Raw genomic sequence first — 27,248 nt, 5'->3', positions numbered from 1 at the left:
GTCCGGGCATAATTGCAATACCAATCCGACCCTACGAATCGTAGGATATTTAAATGGCTACTCCGGACGCACCATCACCCAATCAATCAATCAATCAATCATATCATTTGTAAAGCGCACTACTCAGCCGTGAGGGTATCAAGGCGCTGGGGTGGGCAATGCTGCTACTGCTCGAAAAGCCAGGTCTTGAGGAGTTTTCTGAAGGTCAGCAGGTCTTTGGTCTGCCATAGGTGGATGGGGAGGGTGTTCCAGGTCTTGGCGGCGAGGTGGGAGAACGATCTGCCGCCTGAGGTCGCTCTTCGGAAGCGGGGGACTGTAGAGAGGGCAAGGTCGGCGGAGCGGAGCTGTCGAGTGGGGGTGTAGAAGCGGAGTCGTCTGTTGAGGTACGTTGGTCCGGTGTTGTGGAGTGCCTTGTGTGCGAGGGTGAGGAGCTTGAAGGTTATCCTCTTGTTGACCGGGATCCAGTGCAGGTCTCTCTGGTGGGGTGTGATGTGGCTGCGGTGAGGGATGTCGAGGATCAGGCGTGCAGAGGTGTTCTGGATGCGTTGGAGCCGTCTCAGGAGTTTGGCCGATGCTCCTGCGTAGAGGGCGTTTCCGTAGTCCAACCTGCAGCTGACCAGGGCCTGGATGACTGTTCTTCTCCTTTCAGTGGGGATCCACTTGTAGATCCTACGGAGCATGTGGAGTGTGTTGAAGCAGGAGGAGGAGACGGCGTTGACCTGTTTAATCATGGAGAGGGTGGAGTCGAGGATGACCCCACGGTTGCGTGCGTGGTCGGTGGGTGTTGGAGCGGTTCCCAGTGCGGTCGGCCACCAGGAGTCGTCCCAGGCCGAATGGTTGGATCCGAGGATGAGGACCTCCGTCTTGTCCGAGTTCGATTCAGTCGGCTGTTCCTCATACATTCAGCAACGGCCTTCATTCCTTCGTGAAGGTTGGTTTTGGCGGTGTGGGGGTCTTTGGTGAGGGAGAGTATCAGCTGGGTGTCATCGGCATAGGAGAGGATGTTGAGGTCATGCCGACGGGTGACTTGGGCAAGCGGGGCCATGTAGATGTTAAACAGAGTTGGGCTGAGGGATGAGCCCTGGGGTACACCGCAGATGATCTCGGTGGCATCGGAGCGGAAGGGGGGGAAGGTGGACGCTCTGTGTTGTGCCAGAGAGGAAGAAGGTGGTCCAGTGCAGGGCCTTCTCTTGGATCCCAGCGTTGTGGAGGCGTGTTCGTAGTTTGTGGTGACAGACCATTTCGAAGGCGGCTGACAGGTCCAGACCCTTATCTCCAACCAACTGGATCACGGCAATGCTTTCTATGCAGGAATCACAGCTCAGCTCCTTAGACGACTACAGACCATAAAGAATGCCACAGCCAGACTCGTCTTGGACCTCCCTAGACGAATCCACAGCATCCCCTGTCTCAGGCAACTCCGCTGGCTCCCTGTACAGAAAGGATGTCAGTTCAAGCTCCTGACCTATGCCTACAAGGCCCTACACAACTGAGAACCCACCTGATTGAACTACTGCCTGAACTTCCAGCAGCTTACCAGACACCTCCGATCCGCTTTCCTTTTGCTAACCCTCTCCCCCTGCATCCGACATTGCAGATGTAGAGGTTGCTCATTCACCTACCTAGAAGTGAAGACATGGAACAAGCTATCATTTTTTTCTCTGGACCTCTCCATCTCTTACAGAGTTCGAAAATCCCTGAAGACCTGGCTATTAGGCTAATCAACTGGACCCTGCCAGTGCCTGGATAACCTCACGGGTGACAAGAAGCACTCTACAAATATGCTGATTGATTGATTCCAGTTATAGCGATTACTCTGTAAAGGCTGAAACTGCCGCATTGAAAGTTGGGAGCCTTAACGAAGACCCAAGTTTTTGCATTTAGAGAGATATCATAGAGATCATCATAGTACTCTGCCCATTTGTAATGCTATATGGAAAGTTATATTTCTATGTCACAAGTGTTTCTATATTACCAAATGGATTGTACTGCAGTCGTTTTTTTGAGTTTTGGGCACCTTGCTGAATAGCATAGAGTGTTGAAAAACATTGCAGCTTAAGTGGCGTAGATATATATTAGAAAGGCATTAGCAATTTTTGATAGATTCAAAACCACTTGAGCATTCACAAGTAATTAAAGACCAGGTTTTTCTCCTCCTAAGTCTAGCTTGCTTTTCTTTTTCACTGCTGTCATCCTACCTTTTACTAGCGCTGGAAAGTCCCTTTTTGGCGGCCTCCACATGCTCTAGAAATCATTTTAACATAACATCGATCCTCCCTGCAAGCTCATTCTCAACCCCCCACTGTGCACCTCTCCAGCTATCCAACCACAAAAGTACACCATTGCTCCATTGCTAAAGCTTTAAAGACTACACATAACAAAAGTTGGGTCACCAAAGAGCGATGTATGCCTCGTCAGGGGTAGTAAGTGCTATATAAATGCAATTACAGTACAATACATTGCATACACCACATTTACAGTAATACCATAGCATTCAATGTTTCAGCAGTCTGTTGTAGTTCATTCATACAAGCTGAATAACAATTCATTTTAACTGGTTGGCAGTCTTGCACTCACAGATGAAAACTGCTAAGGGTCCTGCCTATCATCCAGAACTGCATCAGGAAACAGCAAGAAACCACCCATTACCAACTGAATAGCTGTGGAATAAATGAAGAGATTGCTCCCCATGCTTCTGTCTAATGCAGCACTATCAGCACTATAATGTAGTCCACTACTGCATAACCCAACTAGCTACATACTACGACTGCTTGTTCACATCTCACAAAATGACAATCAGATATGGCCGATATTAACAAATTCCATCCCAGCAGCTCTCTCCTTTTTCACCTTTAAGTTATACTTGCTCTGGACCACAAGTTTCAAATAAAATATCTCAGAATGGGCAATAAAGGGCAGTAACCAGCAGAGGAATATGAACATAAGGACTACCAAAAAGGGACCAGGTGAGCTGCACAAAGCTGTCATCTTACTGAAACCATAAACGTGCACCTGTGTCTCTCACGCCTTCATCCATCACACTGCTATGTGCTGCGTCCCATAACACAATAACCGCACCTTGGTGGTCATCACACACGACATGGAAACACTTCCCAAACTTCTAACCACACCCTACATGGAGTAGCATGCTACCCATGTTAGCAAAAGCTTCAGCATCCCTACATAGGACTAGTAGGCAATACGTAAATCTTGCAATATATTCTTAACACCATCAATGCTACAGCAATTCTCCCTCAGCGCTGGAACTCATTTAATCCCATTGTTCAGCTCGTCATGAGCACACGAGCAGTGTACTGCATGACGAGCTGAGCTCGTCATGAGCATGGAAGAGGCTAAATATTAGTGACCGGTTACAAAAGAGAATTACAAAACACTATTGAAACATATTGGGCCAGTAACATGGTCTAGAATTGCTCAGCTTTATGAAAAATAACCATAGGGGCTGGGCTTATCATCCAATTAATTTAGAGAAAATTAGTTGCAAATACTGCATTCTATCAATCGCTATTACCAGACAGAGATAGGGTCACTGCTAAGATGGATGTTATTACGCTATGTGAAAGATATAAAATGTGCATTAAAGGGACACAAACAAATAAGCTTATGGTAGTCAAGGAGGGCTCTAAATTCCTGGGAGTCAATGCAGTATCTATTGGAATATATACAGGACAGGAAGGAATGAAGGAAATCCAAGGGCAGTGCTTTTGTGAAATGAACCCCAGCCCCTTACTACCTCTCATAATCATTGAAGTTTGAAGTTTAAAAGTTCTTGATAGAGCGCACTGTGACCAAGCGGCTTCCTGGCGCTGAAAAATAGGACTAAGGAGCTCAGAAAGTAACCAAGAGGGAGTTAACAGGAGTACGCTTGGGAGAAAAGAAGGGTTTTGAGTGCCTTGCGAATTAGTGAGTAGACTGAGATGGACCTGATAGATATTGGGAGGCTATTCCAGAAACGAGGAGCAAGTACTGAGAATCTAGTGCCACCAGTTCTGGTTTTTCGAAATCGAGGAGTATTGAGAAGGGATTGGTTAGAGGAGCGAAGGGAACGGCTGGGGATGTAGGGGCTAATAAGAGAGTTATTGAACCAAGGGGCAGTGAGAGCACGAGCCATTAAGGCAAGGCAGCCCATCTTGAAAAGGGACCTCTGACAGATGGGGAGCCAATGAAGGGATTTCAAGAATGGGGTGATGTGCTGAAACTTAGGAAGGTGGTGTATGAGGCGGGCTGCTTGAATCTGAATAGCCTGTAAACGACGAAGTTCAAAGGCCGGAATTCCCACGTAGAGGCTGTTCCCGTAATCTACGCGGGAAAGAATCATAGCAAGCACAATGATTTTAAGGGCATCAGGGGAAAAAAAGCAGGAGACTTTCCGGATGATCCGGAGGGACAGAAAGCAGGAGGAGACCACCGAGCTAACCTGGGCATGCATGGAGAGGTCCCGACTGACCTTAATGCCCAAGGTCTTTGCTGAGGCCGCCGGCACTGGGGGAGGGCCAAAGGTGGACGGCCAAAAGGCAGCTGACCAAGGGCTGATGTTAGCGCCAGTCAGGACCAACTCCGTTTTGTCCAGGTTAAGCTTAAGATGGTTGTGGTTCATCCATTCAGAAATAAAGACAAGGGAAGAATGAAACTTAGGCAAAGAGTCAGAGGAAGAAAGATCAAACACAAGCTGGAGGTCATCCGCATAATTGTACACGGAGACCCCCATGTCGAAAAGAGAAAGAATCAAAGATATAAAGATTGAAAAGGAGAGGGGACAGGGAGGATCCCTGAGGAACACCACAGGTGACCGGGCGGGAAGGGGCAGAGAAGCCAGAAAGATGGACCGCCTGAGACCGCCCTTTGAGAAAGGAGGCGAGCCAGGAGAGGGCAGTGCCCCAAATGCCCGCTGCGCTGACACGGCCGAGAAGGATGGAATGGTCGACCGTGTCAAACGCACCGAACAAATCGAGGAGCACAAAGTCTTGGGGGAGGTTGGAATCTGCCCTACTCTTGAGCTCGTCAAGGACAGCCAGGACCACTGATTCAGTCGGAAGGCCGCTTGATGGGGGGCCAAGAGATGGTTGTCCTCGATGTATATGGAGAGGGAGGTGGTAATGTGGCTCTCCAAAATCTTCCCTAAATAGGGGAGAAGAGACATAGGCCTGAAATAAGAAGGAAGAGAAGGATCTAGGCCAGGCTTTTTAAGAATTGGAAAGACTATGGCCGACTTAAGGCATGTTGGAACAAGGCCCTGAGAGATAGATGCATTGAGAAAAGAGAGAGGGGGCTCAGGGCAATTAGTGAAAAGCTCTTTTAAGATATGGGCTGGAGCACAGTCGGCCGGCGAGCCAGACTTAACTTTCTGGAGTAGGGCGAGGAAAGGTTCTATCAAGATAGGAGGAAAGTGATCAAGGGAAGAGGTAGGTGAGGGGGGACCTGGAGAGTGAAAAGAAGAAGATGCAGGAGGAATATTAGCTTTGATCTTGACAATTTTATCTATAAAGAAGTCATTGAGGGAGGAACAAAGTGCTTGGGAGGGGACAAGGTTAAGATTGACCCTATCAGATGTAACTAAGTTACGAACTGTCGAAAAAATCTCTTTGGACTTGTTGGCAGATGATATAATTTTCTCCGAAAAATATTTCGTTTTTGCCGAAAGAACGGCTCATTTGTACTCAATGAGCAGAGACTTATATTTGGCTCGCAAGGTGGGTCAATAGTTGTGCCTCCAGTGGCGTTCAGCGCGCCTAAGGTCCAATTTTAAGGTTTTCAGCTCACCAGTGAACCACTTGTGAGCATCGTGCGGCCGGCAGGACTTAACTTTTCTAAGGGGGGCGACCAGGTCGCAAGATGAGGACAGCCAAGAGTTCAGGGCATCTATTTGGTGGTCAAGGGGAAGTTCGGAAAGATCAGGAGAGGAGGAGGAGAGGGAGGCGCAAAGAGAATTTAGGTCAACCCGATTCCAATTTCAGGCAGAGATGTTCCTAGGTAGAAGGGGTTTCTCAGATGCACCGAGGTCAATGGAAAACAAGATCAAAGAGTGATCAGACCAGGTACAGGGAAGGGTGCGAGGAGAAAGAATGGGGCAAGAGGCTGACCATATTTGATCTAGGGTGTGACCATGGACATGGGTGGGGACATGAACATAAGAAATAAAGTTGAGGCCGTGGAGGGTGGCAGAGAAATCTTTAGAAGACTGGTCTTCCTTGGGGTCGCCGGGCCAGAAGTTAAAATCTCCCAGCAGGAGAACAGACGAGTTATTGACCACGAGCGTGGCCAAGAGTTCTTGCAAAGTAGATACAAAGGAGGGCATGTTTTGGGGAGGACGATACATAAGTACTATAGTCAACGGATCCAGGAGGTTGACTGAGCGAGCGACTAACAAGTCGACACAATGTATGGAAGGGTGAGGAAGTAGTTGGAAGTGGAGATTGGAGCGAATGATCAGAGCCACGCCTCCTCCAATTTTGCCGGAGGAAGGAAGGCAGTAGCAATGATAGGTGAAGAAGAAGGACGAGTCACACTAGGGGATGGAGAACAGTGTGGCAAGGGAGTAAGGAGAGTGGGGACGAGCAAATTGGGAGAAGAGACAGAAATGCCAAGCGAGTCAATGCGCTGAAGCAGGGAAGAGGCAATGGGCTGATGTGCAAAGAGAGAAAGCAAGTGAGCAGGGGAGTAAACAAAAAAAGGTGCAGGGTACCTGGCCCTGAGCCCCGGCCGGTCGCGGACGGGTGCAGACGGGCTTAACTTAGGCGCAACTTCGGCGCGCCTTCGTCGCTGCGCTGCGCGGCCGGGGATGGGGTGTTATGGTGTGGGTGAGGAAGGGGGCGTGGTGGGGGGGGAGTGGCCAGAAGACAAAGTCCGAGCACACACTATTAAAATTGAGAAAACGTTGCTCCCAGGAGAGCCCCACGGGAGGTAGATGCTGTGTCCAAATGCAGGATTAAAAGGTGAGGCGAGCGTAGCTCCCGGCAAAGCGCCTCGGGAGGTCTGAGCTTCAAAGTCTAGCAGGAGTGGCCGCTGTTGGTCAGCAGAAGAAGAAGGTTGCCGGGGGGGGGGGGGGGGGGGGGGAGTGGCCAGAAGACTAGTCCGTCAACCCCAAAGCGCCCAAGATGTCAGCCAGCCTCGCCCATCTCCGCTCCAGCAAGCAGGAAGACAGTGGAGGGGGGCGATCAGCGGGAGGCGCTCCGGAGGGCAGAAGCAGGTAGGGAGGTTAAAAACAGCAGCGCGTGCCGATTCAAAGTCCGAGCACACACTATTAAAATTGAGAAAACGTTGCTCCCAGGAGAGCCCCACGGGAGGTAGATGCTGTGTCCAAATGCATTATCAACTCTCTTGGTTGATTTATAGCAAGCCATGTGATAGGAACAAAATAAACTAATGGACAGCCCTGTTGACTAAGTCCTAAAAATGTCTAAGCTGTGTAACCTGATTATTATTATTATTATTGGGCATTTGTAAAGCGCCTGGTTACGCCACTGGCGTGTCCCCGCGCTGTAGTAAGTGAGGTGACTGTCCCCCCCTCTCCCAAGGAAGACTACTTGCTGAAGAGATGGGTTTTAAGCTTTTTCCTAAAAAGAACTTCAGAAGGTTCAAGTCGCAGTTCTAACGGTAGAGCATTCCAGCAACCAGGGGCAAGGTGTCTGAAAGATCTACCCCCCATACGTGCTTTCCTAACTCTGGGGATCTTTAGCAGTCCCGTTTGAGAAGACCGTAGACTACGTGTAGGTTCATAATGGGTCACCAGGTTAGCCATAAGGTCAAAGGCCTGAGTCTGGTCATGGATTCATTCTGGGTTTTAGAAAGCACAGTGTTGCCAAATGGTGTCCTGGTTCTTGGTCAGACTAAAAATCAGCACACTGAATTTCAAACATACTGGGATTAGAATGAAAGATGACTGATAGATCATTCCACAGAATGGACACTTTGAGCAAAATGGCATGATCACTTGATTGACCACTCCACGCGAATATAAGGCCTGAATATGTGTCCATTTTGAAAAACAGCTTTATATATAAACAGAGACTTGAACACATGACTATCGACAAAAGGCAGTGTAGCCTAGCCAGGTAGTTTATAATAGAGGAATGGTGAGGCAGGCCCAGGAGCTGGTGGGCGGACATATTATCAATAACTGAAAGACAGCTGATGAGATCTATTGTGTCTGCCCAAAGTACAGGGCATTATCACAATCCCGCCTGGAAGAGATGGCTGCTTGAATGACCATACATTTACCTTTGACAAGAAGAAAGGGTAGAACTTTACTCAAGGTTTTGAGTAAGGGGGGCATGCTGAGATTGCCGTGTTTATTTGAGAAGATAACTATGCTGCCTGAGAAGTGGGGTTGTAAGTTCTATGCTATCTGAGGGCCATGGTTTAATGAGGTCTAAACCTGTATGCAGGATTAAGCTAGAGACATAATTCTGTGGTGCAGGACAGGCAAGACTATCATCTTTTCTGTTACACCAAAGTCCACTCTGTTTCATGATGTCTGAACCTGTAAGGGTTATTAAACATGAGATACAACTCTACTGTCTTAAAATCTGTCTACAAAAACTGTGCAACATAGCGAATAAGTATGATCTGTAAAGTACACAATTGAAAGATCCACATAACCTGAAGTTAGCTCTGCTCGTCAGGCCTAAATCTATGTGTTTTCCGATCTGTTGATGTAGATATGCAGTGGGAAGTCAAGCCCTACTTGTGGGGTTTAGCTCTGCTGTTTAAACCCAAAGTTGGGTCCGCCACATACCTGGTCATTGCCCTGCTCTTTAGGATTTCAGTCTGTCCAACCTGAATTATAGCTCACCAGTCTGGGGCACGAGCCTGCAAGAAAAATCTGCAGTAGAGTGTCAGAGTCTGAAAGTTCTGTGTCTCCTGAAGCATGAGTATGCTAAGTAATGTTTCAATCTGCATATTTTGTGTAGACTAAGAAACATATTTGATGTTGATGACCAAACACCCAAGCTTTGTGTCACTTGAGAGAGGTCTGCATGTGTTGTCATGTGTGGAGGGTTAAATGAGGATTGTGGCGACAAGCCCAGGGTTACATGTCATGAAAAGCTAAGGTAGGGTTTGGTGTGAGAGGAAGACTTGTTGAAGTTCTTACATTATTCACACAACTCTGTTTAATTCTCGATTCTCATCTTTCTTAGAATCGGTCTCAGCCACATTCTACCAACATGTGCTTCTCTGCGCTGTCAAGGTCCCCATGATGCCTAACCTGGCTCTGTAGGGTTTAACACCAAAACGGAAGCTTGTTTCCTAAGAGCTAGTTATTACATTCCTTGTTGGAAGATAAGTATTTATTTCTTCATACAAGCTCTGCATAGGCCCAGAACTGCTTCAGCCGAAGAGTATCATGTGAGGCCAGTTCCACCATCAGAGCCTTGTCTCCTATGCCCCGTTCTTAGGTCAAAGGGATTCTAATCTAGCATCCTAATTATTCTGTTTTCTTGCTATTTTTATCATTATTAGTAGCATCAGTATTATTATTATTTTATGTTGTATTTCTTTTGTTATCCTATGTTTTACATATGAATTATTCTATGCTTTATGCACAATAGAACAAGCGAGACAAAGCGGTTCATTTTTATCCAACACTGAAGATGTTCTCTATTGTTGGCTATCACAAAGCTCCCAACCACACACATTATAAAATACCACAAAATAACCAAACAGAACACATTAGGCAGTTCTGCTCATATGCCCAAAGCATTTCAGGTCTGACACTTAGTTGGCTACTACAATAGTAAGTAGTTGCAATGCATTTTAGAGTAAAAAATGTACAATCGCTCCTTGGAGAGGAAGCAGCGGCAAGCCAAATCTAGCTTGGGCTTCTTGTGCTTGCACCGAGACTTGTCTTTCGACTTAATCTTGGATTTACTGAGGACAGCAGCATGGACTTGTACATGGCCTTGGAAAGGGAGAAGGTCTGGGACTTGGAGGGTGTCTGTCCTAGCTTATAATGCTCTATGACATACAGCTTCATCTCCCACACCTGGATGATCTTCTGCTGCATCAGGGATCATTTGAGGTCCGACTTAGAATTATTTTGGAAACTAAGCACCAAAGGCAGACATCATGTGAGTTCATGACCAACATCTGCTCTCCTGCAGACGCGATATGGCCTAAAACATGTGGTCTTCGGAGAGAGAAACATTACCTAGCGCACTGCTGAAAAAACATTTTGGAGGTCGGTAAAAGAGCAACAAAAGTTAGGAAACACAGTTTAGGATCGGGCCATAGGGCATGGAAAAAAGGAAGTGATGTCAGTGCACAAGGGTGACACATATGTATGGCTCTGTGCCATCATTTTCAGAGGTGGGATGAGACTGCTGCTAATTCCAATGGCACCACCAACCGACACACAGGGTTAGTTTCTGAAAAGTTTCTAGACCTAGCCTGGCACTCAGGTAAATGCAAAAGGTAATGAATCTGTGGTTAGAAGTATCCGCAAGAAATGACAACAGTTTTATGCATATTACACAAGAGAAGCACACAACGGCGGACCAAGGTTAAGCACTTCAATCCCAGTTTTATAGTGAGTGTTCTGTGCAACTACTTATAGCACTCGCCGTCGTTGAGTGCCACTGTCAGGACAAGATTCTTTGGAAAGCAAGGTGCATCAAGAAATTATTCAAAAGAACAAATTGAGTCCATCAGTCTTCTTTATTCAAAACATTGCTTAAAACTGGCACACATCCAACGTGTTTCATTCCTTTTTGCAGAAGGAACTTCATTAGGGCTTAAAACAAGAAGCGGAGTATTCACTATAGAAACCATGTGCGGGATGAAGAAAAAAGGAGCGTATAGTCCCTGAGTTACACTCTCAGTTGGGGGAAATAGTAATCAGATCCCAGCTATAGAATTTGGGCGCAGTAGCAGATCAAAGTAACGACATGATAACCGGCAGCTGGATATGAGGTGTATGAACACTCCTCATATCCCAAAGAATCCAAGCCGATATCTGATACTACTTACCCTCTATGTGACCCGGATTACATGGATATTACGGACTCAATTTGTTCTCATGAATAATTTCTTGGTGCACCTTCCTTTCCAAAGAGTTTTATGCATGTGCATTCTGTATCCCGGTTCAGAGAATCACGACTAGTGCCATTTGATGGTAACTAAGTGTATTTGGCAAATCACAAAATCTGCCAGCATAGTGGCATTTTTTTCATTTGTAAATTTAATAGTTGTGAGGTTACTGGGAACTCCTGGGTAGCAAACATTGGTGAACACCAAAAACCATGTACTTGTTATGTATACACAAATCCATGTTGAGTAATATTTCCTCCTCAAAATATATACAAATATAGTCCAGCAACAGTGCATTTCTAAGGCACAGATAGGAAAAGTTCACCGCCATATTTAACTGGTCTGTAGTTAAAGACGTTTCCCCACAGAAGAGTAAAAATAAATTTTCAATATGCAAAAGTGCGATAATTTTGTAATATTCAGCATTATGCATCTAATATAAATCCCACATAGGTACATTTTACGCATGTGCATAGTCCTGGATATCTTCCACTGGAGGGGATTTCCATGACTATTCCTGTGATTCGTGACAAATTCAAAGAGTATGGGAGTGTACTCCAAATATAAAGGAGTCATTCGAGGGCAACTTTCTGACTTTCACAGCTGTTCTTTTGTAAATCAGGCTCACGGTGTTTACGCATTTGAAATCTGCATTGATAAAAGCTCAATATAAATTAAAAAGCAGAACCTATGATCTTACTTCAGTTTCTTGCTAATCTTGGTAAATTCCACCAAGCCAGCTTCCATGGGTAATGTCAGTTCTCCAGCTGAAATCATCAGCCTGCAATCTTCAAAAGTATGATCCGTTACAGGCACGTCCAACGCTCTAAAAAAAGACAAGAAACACCTGACATTAACTCACAATTGCTATAGTAGTACATTATGGGTACTTTCTTTCATACGAGCTCCCATTCATTTTAAAGATACGCTGTAAAGAAGCTTGTTAGCTATCAATTAAACTTTCAATAAATTGCTAGGGATAGACTGCCAGGAAGAAATAATGCGAATTTTAGATCACACTGCTTAAACAAATTGTACCACGAGATGGCAGTCAATCATATGGTTTGTTCAGCACATTGATGTTAATCAGTTGTTTTCTGAAATAATCTATGCTGAATCGTAATAGGAGACGACGTAATTTCAAAATTGTCTAGTCAATCTGTTCAAAATATCATGGGGGAAGGATCACTTGTCCTGCATAACCAGGGTATGCAGGTTGGTGCGTTGTGTCTCACAAATTAAAAGACCCTCATGCACGTGTATTCTGGGTATTCGTAGCGGTATATATTGTCTCCCCGCTTTTGTACACGTGTGTGCATAATCCTTGGGTCAGTTTTTATGCAACCTCCACCTGGAGGATTTACCCTTAGTTAAAACAGTAGTGATCGTAAATGGTGAAGTGCCAGGGGAATTTAAAATACCCGTACAGCCAGATATACAATTGTATTAGGTCTGGATTCGGGTAGTTCAAGGTAACGGTTAGGTGTGCCGCTCTGGAATGATTAGGAATTCGAGCGCACTGCAAATGTGATTCTTAAAAAATGGTCGACATGTTTCAGCCTTGTCGCCTATGTAGGTCAGTAGGCTTTCTTCAGGACCAGTGCAAGGTGAGAAGGTGAAGTGATAATAAATGAAATAACCTGTTTTAGGCAGTCCTCGGTATCATTGTACCTATTTGAGAAAAAATTATACATACACAATACAAAGGGTAAAGAGGGGGATGGAAGACACAACAATTTTGTACAAATAGTCAACAAGTTAAAATTGGCAATACTTTAGCGAAGGCTCGTACTCTTGAAAGGTGTCAACTCATTCATTCTCATGCCTGGTGGTGATTGTGGCATGCGGAAAAGTCATCATCCGGTCTCATGAGGTGATGTGAATTATATTAATCAAGCCACAGCTAGTAATGTGTTTGGCTCTGTGTCATTACTCGTGGGCGGGTGGGAGCGCACAAGATTAGGTGCCCCGTTTATTCGGAGTATAAACACTTGCGTATAGATGCTGACCAACTGTCAGGCATCGAAGGTGGTGTCTTTTAACGGCGTTAGATGATCAAACGCGATAATTGTGATAGTTGGCGTGCATTATTTACTTTGAAATTAGCAATCATAAGGAGTGAGTGCAACTTAGGAGATATAGGGTGCCGTGATATTAATAGTGATTGCTCTCGGCATATTGTGGTAGTCTGTATTGTTTGTTATTCAAAAAACGTGGGGAGCGTGGAGCGCATATTCTCTTGTGCATTTTGAGTGCACCTACCTGAGGAAGTGCGATTGTGCACCTCTTCGGGGCAGGGGCAGGGAGGGAATACCTATCTGCCAAAGAGGAGAGATTGTCAGATGTTATACTAAAAATTACTCACTGTTTTCACGGCAACCGGCATTACTGATGGTACCTGTGGCGTGACTCCTCCTGCGTAGCTTGTGCTATCGCTGCCTCTCCTGACCCGGAAATGCTGGAGTCAGCTTCCCGAGTTAGATATGGCTTTCATTAGAAATGGTAGAGCTACTGCGATCGTAAGGTCCGCAATTAGAATAAAAAATAAAAAATAATTCGAAATAGACTGCTGAATTGCGCGTGTTCGTAAAGCAATTCTTAAGCAGCAGTTATTAAGGTGTTACAGATATAGTATCTCAATTTAGACTGTAGAGATGATTTTAATATATATGTTGTGGGGTGCCATGGTAATTGCTCGTAGTTGTGCTCGTAGTTCCTTAGAAGTGTCTTTTGGAGTGTAGTACATGCTCACAGGCTAGCAGATCTTATTCATAAGTGGCTGTATGAATGTAGGTCTAGACTCATTTTTAGATATATATATAATTACTTATTGATGCTCAACCAAGGTATATTATCATTCAGGCCCATGGAGTCCGTTTTCAATCTGTGTACCCAGCGTTGTTCCTTTTCAAAAAAAATTTTCGCTGCGTTCCTGTCTTTTATGTCAATTGCTTCCAAAATAACCCACTGAAGGTCTGTTACAGTGTGGCCTGCTTCTAGGTAGTGGCTTGACATTTTGGTGGTGCTTTTTATACAATGTACATTGCTCCGGTGCTCGCAGAGTCTTTGCTTTGCTTTCCTACAGGTCATGCCGATGTAACGCATTTGGCACGGGTATGTTATCATGTAGATCACATGACTGGTTTGGCAATTGGTATGTCTCCTTAGGGTCCACGTTAGGTCCGGTAGTAGTTGTATTTCTTTGGTTGGCTTGGTGAGACTGCAAACCGAGCACATACCGCAAGGGAAATGTCCTGTTATTGGTGGATTATCCCATAATCCAGTTCTTTCTCTAGGTCTTTTAGGAGGGGGTCTTGTGTGGACCAGGAGATCTTTTAGATTGCGACTCCTTCTGTTTGCAAACCTAGGTTTTTGCCAGGTTAGGGTGTTGGATGTTAGGATCCTCCAATTTTTCTGGATGATTTTCTTAATTTTGTTCGTCACAGGGCTGTAAGTTGTGACGCAAGTGATGATGTCTTCTTATTTTTTATTTATTTTGAAAGTTTTATATAGCGCGAACAAGATCTTTGCAGATATCAGAGCGCTTCACAGCCGAAAGGAACAACGTGTGATTAAATGACAATTGGGGTGGGGGAGGTACATGTGGGAGCATAGTCAGCCAGATACATCAATAATGATACAAGTACAAATAAATGATAGCGTAAACCCACAGGCAGGTCATTAACACGATTAATACAGAATGCAAAAAAAAGATCATTGGAACTGAATGGTACAGCGTCTGTAAATAACATCCCCAATAATAATTAAGTGTATTTAGCCATGACAATAGCTTTTACTTCTCTCTTAAAAAGTATGGTAGAGGTGATGAGCCTTATTTCAGGGGGGAGTGAGTTCCAGATCCTTGGTGCCATTCCGGAGAAGGAGCGTTTGTACGTTTTTTCCTTGCGGAATCTTTGGGGCTTTAGCAAGAGATTGTTTGTGCCTCTAGTGTTTTTTCTGGATGATTTTCTTAATCTTGTTCGTCACAGGGCTGTAAGTTGTGGCGCAAGTGATGATGTCTTCTTGTGGTTGTTTTAGTGTTATCTCTAGTAGGGACTCCCTAGGTTGGTTCCGCGCTCTCTTTTTGCATTTGTTAATCACAGATGGGGGGTAATCGCGTACCTTGAGTTTTTCGCAAAGGTCATCGGCTTGTTTCTTGTAATCTGAGGTTTTACTACAATTCCTCCTCAGTCTGAGGAATTGGCTGTATGGAAGATTTTCACGTAGTGGGCGCGGATGGAAACTATTGAAGGAAAGTAAGCTGTTTTTAGCTGTAGGTTTGAAAAAAGTTCGAGTTTGTAAGGTATTGTTTTCAGCAAACAAGTTAATGTCCAGGAAATCAAGACTTTTGTTGTTTGCCGTATTGAACTTGGCCCCATAATACACCGAGACATTTTGTTCTGGAGTGCTGTAGACTCGCCTTAACAGAGAATTATTTCCAATACAAAGACACGCTCTACCTCCAATGCCAGGGACCTCGATGGGGAGCACATTTGCCCCGAGCTTGGCAGGGCTCTATGCAAGTACTTTTGAAAGCAACCACATCCATAACGAAACAATCCCTACCTCAGTCGTATCCTTTTTTGGAAAAGATATATCGATGATATTCTGCAGATATGGGAAGGAGACAATGCAAGTTTGCAGGACTTCCACATATGGATAAATTCACTGAATGATTGCCTCAAATTTACCTATACGGCCAACAACAAAAGTCTTGATTTCCTGGACATTAACTTGTTTGCTGAAAACAATACCTTACAAACTCGAACTTTATCAAACCTACAGCTAAAAACAGCTGCAAAAAGAGAGCGCGGAACCAACCTAGGGAGTCCCTACTAGAGACAACACTAAAACAACCACAAGAAGACATCATCACTTGCGTCACAACTTACAGCCCTGTGACGAACAAGATTAAGAAAATCATCCAGAAAAATTGGAGGATCCTAACATCCAACACCCTAACCTGGCAAAAACCTAGGTTTGCAAACAGAAGGAGTCACAATCTAAAAGATCTCCTGGTCCACACAAGACTCCCTCCTAAAATACCTAGAGAAAGAACTGGATTATGGGATAATCCACCAATAACAGGACATTTCCCTTGCGGTATGTGCTCGGTTTGCAGTCTCACCAAGCCAACCAAAGAAATACAACTACTACCGGACCTAACGTGGACCCTGAGGAGACATACCAATTACCAAACCAGTCATGTGATCTACAGGATAACATGCCCGTGCCAAATGCGTTACATCGGCATGACCTGTAGGAAAGCAGAGCAAAGACTCTGCGAGCACCGGAGCAATGTACATTGTAAAAAAAGCACCACCAAAATGTCAACCCACTACCTAAATGTAAATGTAAATGTAAATGTAGTTGAGCTTATATAGCGCACAGCTACCCGCAGTGGGTTTCCCGGCGCTTGCTTAGGGAACCCTTCCTGATATTCCCCTGTGAGATAGCAGGGTATCCACAAGGTGAAAGTCAGGCATCCCGCCGCGAAGGGCCTTTGTGGAGATTAAGCAAGCTGTTGCCCAGAGTCGCAGAGTGTGAACCCGTGAGTCGAGGAGGCACCGGGGCGAGAATTATCGAGTCCGTGGAATTTTTAGCCCAGGACCCGCCGGGGCGGGGAATTGAACCCTGGTCCAGGACCGATCTCAGATTCCGGGTCTGCCGCCTCTAACCCCTGAGCCACACTTCTCCTAGAAGCAGGCCACACTGTAACAGACCTTCAGTGGGTCATTTTGGAAGCAATTGACATAAAAGACAGGAACACAGCAAAAATTATTTTTGAAAAGGAACAACGCTGGGTACACAGATTGAAAACTGACTCCATGGGCCTGAATGATAATATACCTTGGTTGAGCATCAACAAGTAATTATATATATCTAAAAATGAGTCTAGACCTACATTCATACAGCCACTTATGAATAAGATCTGCTAGCCTGTGAGCATGTACTACACTCCAAAAGACACTTCTAAGGAACTACGAGCACAACTACGAGCAATTACCATGGCACCCCACAACATATATATTAAAATCATCTCTACAGTCTAAATTGAGATACTATATCTGTAACACCTTAATAACTGCTGCTTAAAAATTGCTTTACGAACACGCGCAATTCAGCAGTCTATTTCGAATTATTTTTTAATCTAATTGCGGACCTTACGATCGCAGTAGCTCTACCATTTCTAATGAAAGCCATATCTAACTCGGGAAGCTGACTCCAGCATTTCCGGGTCAGGAGAGGCAGCGATAGCACAAGCTACGCAGGAGGAGTCACGCCACAGGTACCATCAGTAATGCCAGTTGCCGTGAAAACAGTGAGTAATTTTTAGTATAACATCTGACAATCTCTCCTCTTTGGCAGATAGGTATTCCCTCCCTGCCCCTGCCCCGAAGAGGTGCACAATCGCACTTCCTCAGGTAGGTGCACTCAAAATGCACAAGAGAATATGCGCTCCACGCTCGCCATGTTTTTTGAATAACAAACAATACAGACTACCACAATATGCCGAGAGCCATCCCTATTAATATCACGGCACCCTATATCTCGTAAGTTGCACTCACTCCTTATGATTGCTAATTTCAAAGTAAATAATGCACGCCAACTATCACAATTATCGCGTTTGATCATCTAACCCCGTTAAAAGACACCACCTTCGATGTCTGACAGTTGGTCAGCATCTATACGCAAGTGTTTAGGTGCCCCGTTTATTCGGAGTATAATCTTGTGCGCTCCCACCCGCCCACGAGTAATGACACAGAGCCAAACACATTACTAGCTGTGGCTTGATTAATATAATTCACATCACCTCATGAGACCGGATGATGACTTTTCCGCATGCCACAATCACCACCAGGCATGAGAATGAATGAGTTGACACCTTTCAAGAGTACGAGCCTGTGCTAAAGTATTGCCAATTTTAACTTGACTATTTGTACAAAATTGTTGTGTCTTCTATCCCCCTCTTTACCCTTTGTATTGTGTATGTATAATTTTTTCTCAAATAGGTACAATGATACCGAGGACTGCCTAAAACAGGTTATTTCATTTATTATCACTTCACCTTCTCACCTTGCACTGGTCCTGAAGAAAGCCTACTGACCTACATAGGCGACAAGGCTGAAACATGTCGACCATTTTTTAAGAATCACATTTGCAGTGCGCTCGAATTCCTAATCATTCCAGAGCGGCACACCTAACCGTTACCTTGAACTACCCGAATCCAGACCTAATAAAATTGTATATCTGGCTGTACGGGTATTTTAAATTCCCCTGGCACTTCACCATTTACGATCACTACTGTTTTAACTAAGGGTAAATCCTCCAGGTGGAGGTAGCATAAAATCTGACCCAAGGATTATGCACACACGTGTACAAAAGCGGGGAGACAATATATACCGCTACGAATACCCAGAATACACGTGCATGAGGGTCTTTTAATTTGTGAGACACCAACCTGCATACCCTGGTTATGCAGGACAAGTGATCCTTCCCCCATGATATTTTGAGTATCCAAAGGAGACTGAACGGATCAGTACTCTATCTCCCCCTATTTGATTTTTTGTAGTCAATCTGTTGCCATTATTTACGAGCTCACAACAAAATCCCGAACACATAAAAAGAATCCGAACCAAACTCCTTATTTTTAAGTTTTTCTTCCCCCTCTTTCTTCTGATGGGAACTCTCACTAACCTTGTTGAAGTCCCCCCAGACTTTTTAAACATTCTGCTGCTGGCCCAGAGGTCTGCCTCTTCAGCCACCTTCCTAGTGTCCATCAGCTAGCTGTCCACTAGGTGCTGGCGCAGCTCGGTAAAACAAATATTGAGCATGTGCTCCTTGTGAATCACCTTGTACAACCCATTGTAATTATGAACCTTGCTGCCCCTCACCCAGCCAGGAGGAGTAAGGCCAACCTAAGGCTGACAGGTCTAACACAGGAGGGTTGTTTGGTGTGTGCAAATGAATAACACATGACTTACCTGTGGTAATGCTCTTTCTAGTGGACACTCCATATAACTGCAGAATCTTTACATTCAGAATATCCCCAGGCACCAGTTTAGATCCGTAAGATTTTTCAGCACAGCCCTGTGTGACCATAGGTGGTGTCATGTGGTTCCACAGACTGTGGAAGGGATGATTGGAGCCACATATAGGTTCCACCTAAGCACACTTATTTCAGTTTTTTCCTGAATATCGTCCACCCTTAAGACATGGAGCAAGAAAACAAATGGTTTGTCTCTGTGTGCAAATCTCGATATTGAGCCCTTTTTAGATGGAATAGTCCATTCCACAGAACGGGGACGCTGGAGGGCTGTGAGGAATCTGCAGTTTGAGATTATGATATAATCACACTAAGAGAAAAGCCTTAGGAAGTTCAAATGGTTTGATTCTTTAATGTGACTGTAGGCTTTTTTGTTTGTGTGCTACATGAAGGTTGGATGAAATACGGCTTTGCACAGCCGTTGAGGAAAAGCCCACTGCCGTGCAGGTCCGTTCTGGCTACAGTTCAGGAGCTAGAAATATCAGGAGGAAAATGTGCTGGTTTCAGTTCAGTGCTGCAGCCTGCACAAGTTTGTGTGAACTTCTATAAAGCACAGCAGCCACAGCGCCAGGACTTGCGCATCAACCCACAGGGGTTTTATTTAGCAAAAATGAAATTAATGGAAGCGCACCCACATGGGAGGAACAGAGATGGACTACAAACACCATGAGGCTGTGAGAGCACCACGCCCATCAGGGCAGGTGTTTTGAATTAAAACTGCATCTGCAGCACGACCCTTCATTTTTTATCCTGCCACTGGTGAAAGGATTTGGATTCCTGAAACGTGTCTGGCTTAACAGTGGATGCCTGTGCCCTGGCAAGGTGATTGTTGGCAAGCTGTTCACATTAAAGAAACGAACCATTTGAATTCCCTGAGGCTTTTCTCTTTGTGTGCTATCTGAAGGTTGGATATATATTATATATATATATATATTATATATATATATATATATATTATATATATATATATATATATATATATATATATATAAATATATATGTGTATATAGGTGTGTGGTGTTTGGCGTGCATCAACAAAGGAGGGCATCCTACAGTATGCACCAGAAAGAACATTACTGAACGCAAGTAATTTGTTTTTCTGACGGATACTTCTAACCGCAGATTTTTCACTTTTAGAGTAAATACTAAAGCAGTACCTCACTGGTGGGTCTCTGGAATCGCTGTGACCAAAACGCCCTGCAGGACTGAACAGCCAAAATGCCCTTCCAGATGGACTGGGCTATCAAGGCAGCAACGCTTTGTGTATGTGTGCATTGATGCCCATGTTGCAGCCTTGCAAATATCCAGGACATGCAGTAGTGGAATGGGCCCTCAACTCTTCTTGAAGCTGCTTTTTGCCATTGCACAGTAGATCTTAATGCAGAGAACTATCAGTATGGAGAAAGCGTTTCTCCACCCCTTTGCAGCTGAGAACCCCACAAAGAGTCGGTAGTCCACGTGGTGGTCTTTGGTTTGATTGATGTAAAAGCTGAGCTCTGTTTTGGGGTCCAAAGGATGAAGTCCCACCTCCATTTTAGAGGGATGAGTTATGGAGAGTCCAATATGAAATGATATCATAACTTTGGGGCGAAAAACCACTCTTTTTTACCCAGAAAGAAGGGGTGAAGGAAAGCTGCACTGAAAGAGCTTGAAGCACACTCACACAACGAGCTGAGATTATTGTAAACAAAGACAATCTTTAGTGTCAGGAGATGTAGGGTACAGCTGTGCATCTGCACAGAACGAGTAAACATGAGGAAATGTAGGACCACGTTAATGTCCCACTGTCGCATCACAAAAGGTTTAGCAGGAAACATGTGGAAAAAACCTCTACCTCTAAGAAAATAAATCGCCACAGGTTATTTGAACAAGGATGGTTGATCAGTAAACAAAAAAGAGCAGAAAGGGCAGACAAACAGCCTTTAACAGTGCCCAATGAAATTCCTTGCTGGGGAAAAGGCAGAACAAATAGTACTACATGGGTCAGGTTAGCTTACAACAGGTCTGTGTTACAGGTGCCACACCAAGCCACAACGTTGTTTTTTGTTTTTAAACATCTTGTTATTGATTTTTCAGCAGGAAAAAAAACGTACGCTAGCATCGGCCAACCTTACACGCGACACAGTAAAATTGGTGTAGAAACCGGCATAATTTCCACAACAGTTTACATATCTCGTATATACTTTGCATCAATGTAGTTACTAGCTACATTCCATAAAAGTCGTGCAAACAGTTCAAGCTATACACTATACATTTCACGCAGTTGCACTCCGCCCATACCCATGCCCATCCTAGTGTTGGTTACGTGGCCCTTGGACTTTCGGGACCTGCCTCTGTCGTACTCGCTTCAGCGGATTGTGCATGTAAGTATATCCGCAAGGGCTCCCAGATGTCCCTAGGCTGGGACGTGGGCGGCATCAATTCTGCATAAATAGTTAGCTGGTCCTGGCAGAATATAAGGTCATGCATCCAATCTTTAAATTTGAGTGCCCTATCTGCAGGCTACCCTGCGTTTAGCCAGTAGTAAGCCTAGCAGTATGTATCTTCTGAGGGAGGCTTCAAGATCTTTTGTGCATCCCAATAGTGTAGTGAGAGGGGTATTTGCTATTCGAGTCCCAGTCATTTGACTGAGGGCTTCTAGTACTGTATCCCAGTATGTCCTAATGTGGGCACATTCCCGAGCCAAGTGCAGAAGATCAGCTCCTTCCCTACAGCACTTGTCGCAATTATCATTATCTCTGAGGCGGAATCAGAATAGTTTTACAGGAGTGTAATAAAGGCAGTGGAGATATTTGAAGTGTATATATGCAGTCTGATACTGCCCGATATTGGCCCAGTTTGCTGATCATCCCCAAGAGGTGTGCCCAGGTCTTCCTCCAATCTGAACCGTGCAGTCTGAGCAACATGGGGGTTGTCTATCTGGGTGGTTCGGTATAGCAGGGCTATCACATGAGCCGGAATATGTTGCTGGCGTGCAGTGAGGCCAAAGTGGGTGGCTTAGTTGGAAAGTCAGGGTGGTGGACTTAACATCGTGTCGGAGCCTTGCATACATAAAGAGCTCCAGAGTGGTAGGTTGGCAATCCTTAAAAAACTGTTCACATATGAGAAAAGTCTACCCCCCCTATGTAAAGTGCCCCCAGGATTTAATTTCGAATTTACAAAGCATTTGTCAACATTTCCCTTCCAATGTGACTGGAATATCGGAGTGGCCTGGTAGCGACATCAGAGGAGAGTATATCGTATCCACTTTCATTCGATCAGCAATGGCCCTCCATGCTCCTTTTGTGCACTCCACTGTAGTTGGGTCTTTACAATTTGGATTAGTCTGAGCACTTATATATGCCAGATATGGGGTCGGGACCAGGGCCCATTGTACGACTGCGAGGTGTGGCATGTATGGTGGTGTCTGCAACCAGTATGCAGTGAAATGCTCCTGGGGGAGGACACATGGAGACAGGGCTCTTAATGCCACCAACACATATGAATACACCAGTCGTGCATGCCCATCAAGAGGCCAGGATCGCAACCTTAGCATCATCTCATGGAACATTGCAGGGGTAAATAACATCCGCAGGATTACAGCCACCCATGACTATCTCGCACAGGGGGATATATTATGTATCCAGGAGACTTGGGCGAGGTCCACTTCACCAATTGCTGGCTTCCACGAATATTTCAAATCAGCAACCAAAAGGACGATCTTTGGTCGCCCGTCAGGGGGCCTGTCAATCTTCGTAAGCCACGCCTGCAAATTTAATGTAAAAGAACTACCCCTGGAGCCACCCGACCTACAAGCCATCTCAATAGAAGGAATGAGAGCGGATCAAACAACCCGCCCGCTTTTATTAATCAACTGTTACCTCAACCCTGCAAAACTTCTCTCCCCACATGGCTTGGAAGCATTCACCACCGCCCTGGAAGATCTATTAATAAGCCGCCTGCACCAGGATGTAATCATAGTCGGTGACTTTAACCTGAGAGGCCTGGACCTGCTACCCATGACAACACCTAGCAGGAAGTCAGCTCAACTGATTGAACTTTTAGCAAATTACAACTTGCAATCCACCCACGGGATACAAAAAACGCGCAATTGCACATGGTCCGCCTATCCGACCTTCAGGAATGTCTCCACTATAGACTATATCTTCATCAATGCAGGTCTGACTAACAAACTTCGCAACTTCACAGTGGACGACAGAGCCGAAAGCGACAATAGGCCCCTACGTGTCACATTCAACCTGACACGAGAACAGTCGGACCCCTACGCCGTAATTGGTATGACCACAGGCGAAGAACATCACTTAGTCCTTAAAAGAATAAAATGGTCGACCAATCTTAGCTACAGACTTAATGCATTCATAGCCAACAGGGTGTCAGTACCAAGGTCACAAGATAGTGTATGTATAATACACCTATGGGAAACGCTGACCAATGACGTATTGAAGTGCCTGGGCAACACTCACCAATCAAGAAGCGGCCAAAAAAATGTCATCCCAGGCCACCAAAAAAACCACAGTCTTAAGCTGGCTAAGCAGGCACTTAACAAGGCAGTGAGAGCAAAAAAGAAAGGTATCCAACCGCCAGGGGGGGGCCCCATTGCTGTTTTGCGAGCTAAGTACAAAAAGAACATTTGGGATCTGAAAAGAAAACGGACCGAACAGAAGTGGCTGACAGTGTTTTCCATAATTAAAGGTAAAGATAATAGCAAGCTCTGGCGCTACATCAACAGCTTGTCATTAGGAGGCGTACATAAGGTTAACAGTGTTGGAGGAAAAGTGTGGGAACAGTATGCAAAGGGGCTGTACACCTGTGAGCCAAATCGGATATCTCACTGCATCACCGAGTGGTCCAAGGCGGCGGCAGCTACCATCGGCTCTGAAAGTGCCCCGAACAAAGAATTAAGCCCAACTCGACCGGGAAAATTCTCGGAGGCGGAGATTGCAAAGCACATCAAAGCCATCAGAACCGATGGTGCCCCTGGACCTAACGGGATCCACGCACAGGTTCTTAAGAAGGATCCTGAATTTTTCGCTTCCAAACTTACTCCTCTATTCAACCACGCATTCGCAACCGCATCCCTGCCATCTTCCTGGAAAGGCTCAATCCTCTTCCCTATCCACAAAAAAGGAGACCACTCTAACTCGGCTAATTACAGACTGATAGCCCTCCCTGATATTGAAGCTAAGGTCTATGCCCGCCTCCTACTCAAGGACTTGGAAACATGGGTGAATAAGAACGGCATACTCCCGCCCTCACAGACTGGCTTCAGGGCTAATTGTTCTACGCTGGACAACTTCATAGCGCTCTCGTACCTCGCTAAGAAGGGCAACATGCGGAACAAGCCGCCCTTGTTCTGTTGCTTTATCGACTATTCAACGGCCTTCGACCGTGTGAACAGAAGCCGGTTCTGGGCAAAACTAGAGTCTTGGGGGATCCCTAGAGATCTTCTAAAGGCCATTAAAGCACTTTACGAGGGGACCTGGGTGCAGGTGAAACTAAGCGCCACATCTGCAACCACAAAAATTGCCACCAACTCTGGATTAAAGCAGGGGTGTGTTCTGGCCCCCCTGCTTTTCAACTTGTATACTGCGGACATGGGGCACGCCCTGAAAGACGCCAACCTAGCACCGCCCAGACTGGGGAAGCTGGTTCTGGGTACGCTCCAGTACGCAGATGACACAGTAATTATGGACCATACCAGGGTAGGCCTCCAAAGAGCCCTAAACAGTCTTGCCACGTACAAGGAGAACGAGCTACATATTAATGTGAGCAAGACAAAGATAATAATCTTTGGCAAGCATCCACACAAAACAAAAGCTTTATGGTCTCTGGGGGAACACCGAATCACCACGGCCCCATTCTACAACTATCTGGGCACATGGGTATCAGAGAGGGCTACTGCACACAAACATCTGAAGTCGCTTAGACCAAAAATTGACAAAGTAATTAAATCTCTAAGACGTCTAAGCCACGGCCCGGCCAGTCCCTCTGCAGATCCGATGCTGACAGTACTCAGGGCTAAATTGATCCCCGCCATTACGTACGGCCATATAGCCTATCCTGGGGCTTTTGAGAAAGTGGTCCAAACGGCACAGGTGAAAGCATATAAGATGGTGCTACGAGCCCCCAAACAGGCACGGATTAACAGGGTGAGACTGGAAATAGGCCTGAAATGTCCTGAACTGGTACTACTGGGGGAATTGCTAAAATATTACATCAGAGTTCTGAAGTCGCCCGAAAACACCTTGAAGCACTCGCTAAAATCCATCTTTGGGGAAGTGGGCTCCCCATGGCAAGCCAATGTGGAACTAGCCATTGATCTTCTGAAGATCGAGGGGCGGAGTCTGCACTTACACGAAATCCCATATTCCGCCTGGGCAAAGGCCGTTAAGCGTCAAGTCCAGTCTATCTCCTTTGAGCTAGACCTTTCCTCGCTCCGGCCCAACCCGCTAACGTTGGCCTTGGACAAGTCCTACATTCCTGGTAAACCTCAACCATACTTACAACGCTCACTAACAATCGAAGTAAGACAAAAAATTCTGTTTATGCGCCTCTTGGCCCTCAGGATAACGGACTTTAACCCACGTTGGGCACGCTCGGACGGAGCCACTGCCTGCCGACTTTGCAACTATCTCAGAGAATCCTGGCTACACTTGCTATGACCGACAGCGATTGCTACGTCCGACACTACGTATCTTGGGCCATAGAACTTGCAGAGAGGCCTTGGATTGGTGTTTCTCTGAAACCACAACATGTTTATTAGCCAGGATAGGCAAGTTCCTCCTCAAAGTTAAAATGGCACTCGAAAACCAACTATAGGATACCATCCCGAAGAGCCCTGCGTCCCGCCGCCCACAAGTTGGCAATCCACAGATAACACAGGGAGTCACCGAAAAGAAAATGGTCCCCATCAGTCAAAGGTATCCAATTGGGACCGGCCAAGGGCTCAATGAAGTCCACAGTGCAACTGAGGATGTTGAACTTTTACACGCCTTCCAGACTCTAAAGTAAGCGGGGTCTCAGGATGACTCTAAAAACTTTAATTCTTTTTAACAATGTATAGTATCAGTGAACATAGTCAGTATCGTGACCACATATCTGCACCAATGGTCCCTGACTGGTGTAGGTCGAGCAGGGTGGGGGGTATTTTATTGTATTTTTACTGTATTTTATTTGAACCAAACTGCATTTTTTTATACTGTAATGATTTTAAGTAATCGCACAGTTCATTAATAAATAAATGACTCCTGGGTGCACCAAAAGTACAGCTCCATGTCCGGCACCTTGAATCCACTTTTGTCGAAGGGTAGAGTCAGTGTTTCTCACTTTACTCTAGGCTGCTCCTCCCCACCCCCCAGGTCAGTCGAATAAGCTGCGATTTTAGGGCTTTGAAAAAGTGTTTGCTGGGCGCATAAAGAATGTTTATAAAAAGATAGAGCAGCTTTGGTAGAGTTGCCATTTTAATCAGTGCCACCCGCCCTGCCAGTGAGAGAGGCATAGCGATCCATCTAGTGATGGAAGCTGTTAATGTACCCAGCACTTTGCCGTAATTGACTCTCATAAGGTTTTCCCTGTCTCTAGTGATTACTATCCCCAGGCATTTTATTTCACTATCGCACCAGGTCAAGGGATAGTCTGGGACGTATCTCTTGACCGCATCTGTGAGAGGGAAAATCTGTGACTTGCTCCGGTTGATGTTGACCCCCGAATACCCTCCAAAATGCAGTATAGGGTTGAGATTGTCCTCTGGATTGCGTAGGTATAGTGTAAGGTCTTCAGCATATAAACAGATTAGGATTTCCCTTTCAGGGTATTGGAGAGCGTAGTTGCGGTGATGTTGCTGTTTAGCTGCCAACGGCTCCATGGACAGGGCAAATAGGAGGGGGGAGAGCGGGCATCCCTGCCTTGTTCCCCTTGTGATGTGAAATCTATAGGTTTTTACGCTGATCTAATCAGAATCCCGTTGGCAGAGACACGTAGCGTTTTATACGAAATATACTGTGTCCACATTGAAAAAAGGCAGGTGTATTTCAATAAGAAAACGCTGTACCGGTTTTCAACTACAAGGCCGTGACTTTAAAAAAACTTCAGTCTCAATACAGGCTTCTAGGGGGGCAAGGAAATAGGACCCCATTATTTTCCAAGATCGTCGTTC

The 27,248-nt window shown here is 45.4% G+C and overlaps 1 protein-coding gene across 1 annotated transcript in view; it reads right to left on the bottom strand.

Moving 5' to 3' along the window:
* The window catches only part of LPCAT2 (lysophosphatidylcholine acyltransferase 2), a 324,634-nt gene that overhangs the window by 82,088 nt on the left and 215,298 nt on the right, over positions 1 to 27,248 (bottom strand). Inside the window, exon 10 of the mRNA XM_078671525.1 lies at positions 11,747 to 11,872. Within this exon, the coding sequence (XP_078527651.1) occupies positions 11,747 to 11,872 (126 nt within the window). The remainder of the gene's footprint in view (positions 1 to 11,746; positions 11,873 to 27,248) is intronic.

This window comes from Lissotriton helveticus, chromosome 12, assembly GCF_964261635.1.
Source record: "Lissotriton helveticus chromosome 12, aLisHel1.1, whole genome shotgun sequence".
NCBI lineage: Eukaryota > Metazoa > Chordata > Amphibia > Caudata > Salamandridae > Lissotriton > Lissotriton helveticus.
Note: the sequence above shows the minus strand (reverse complement) of the source record. Positions and strands in the feature narration are given on the sequence as shown.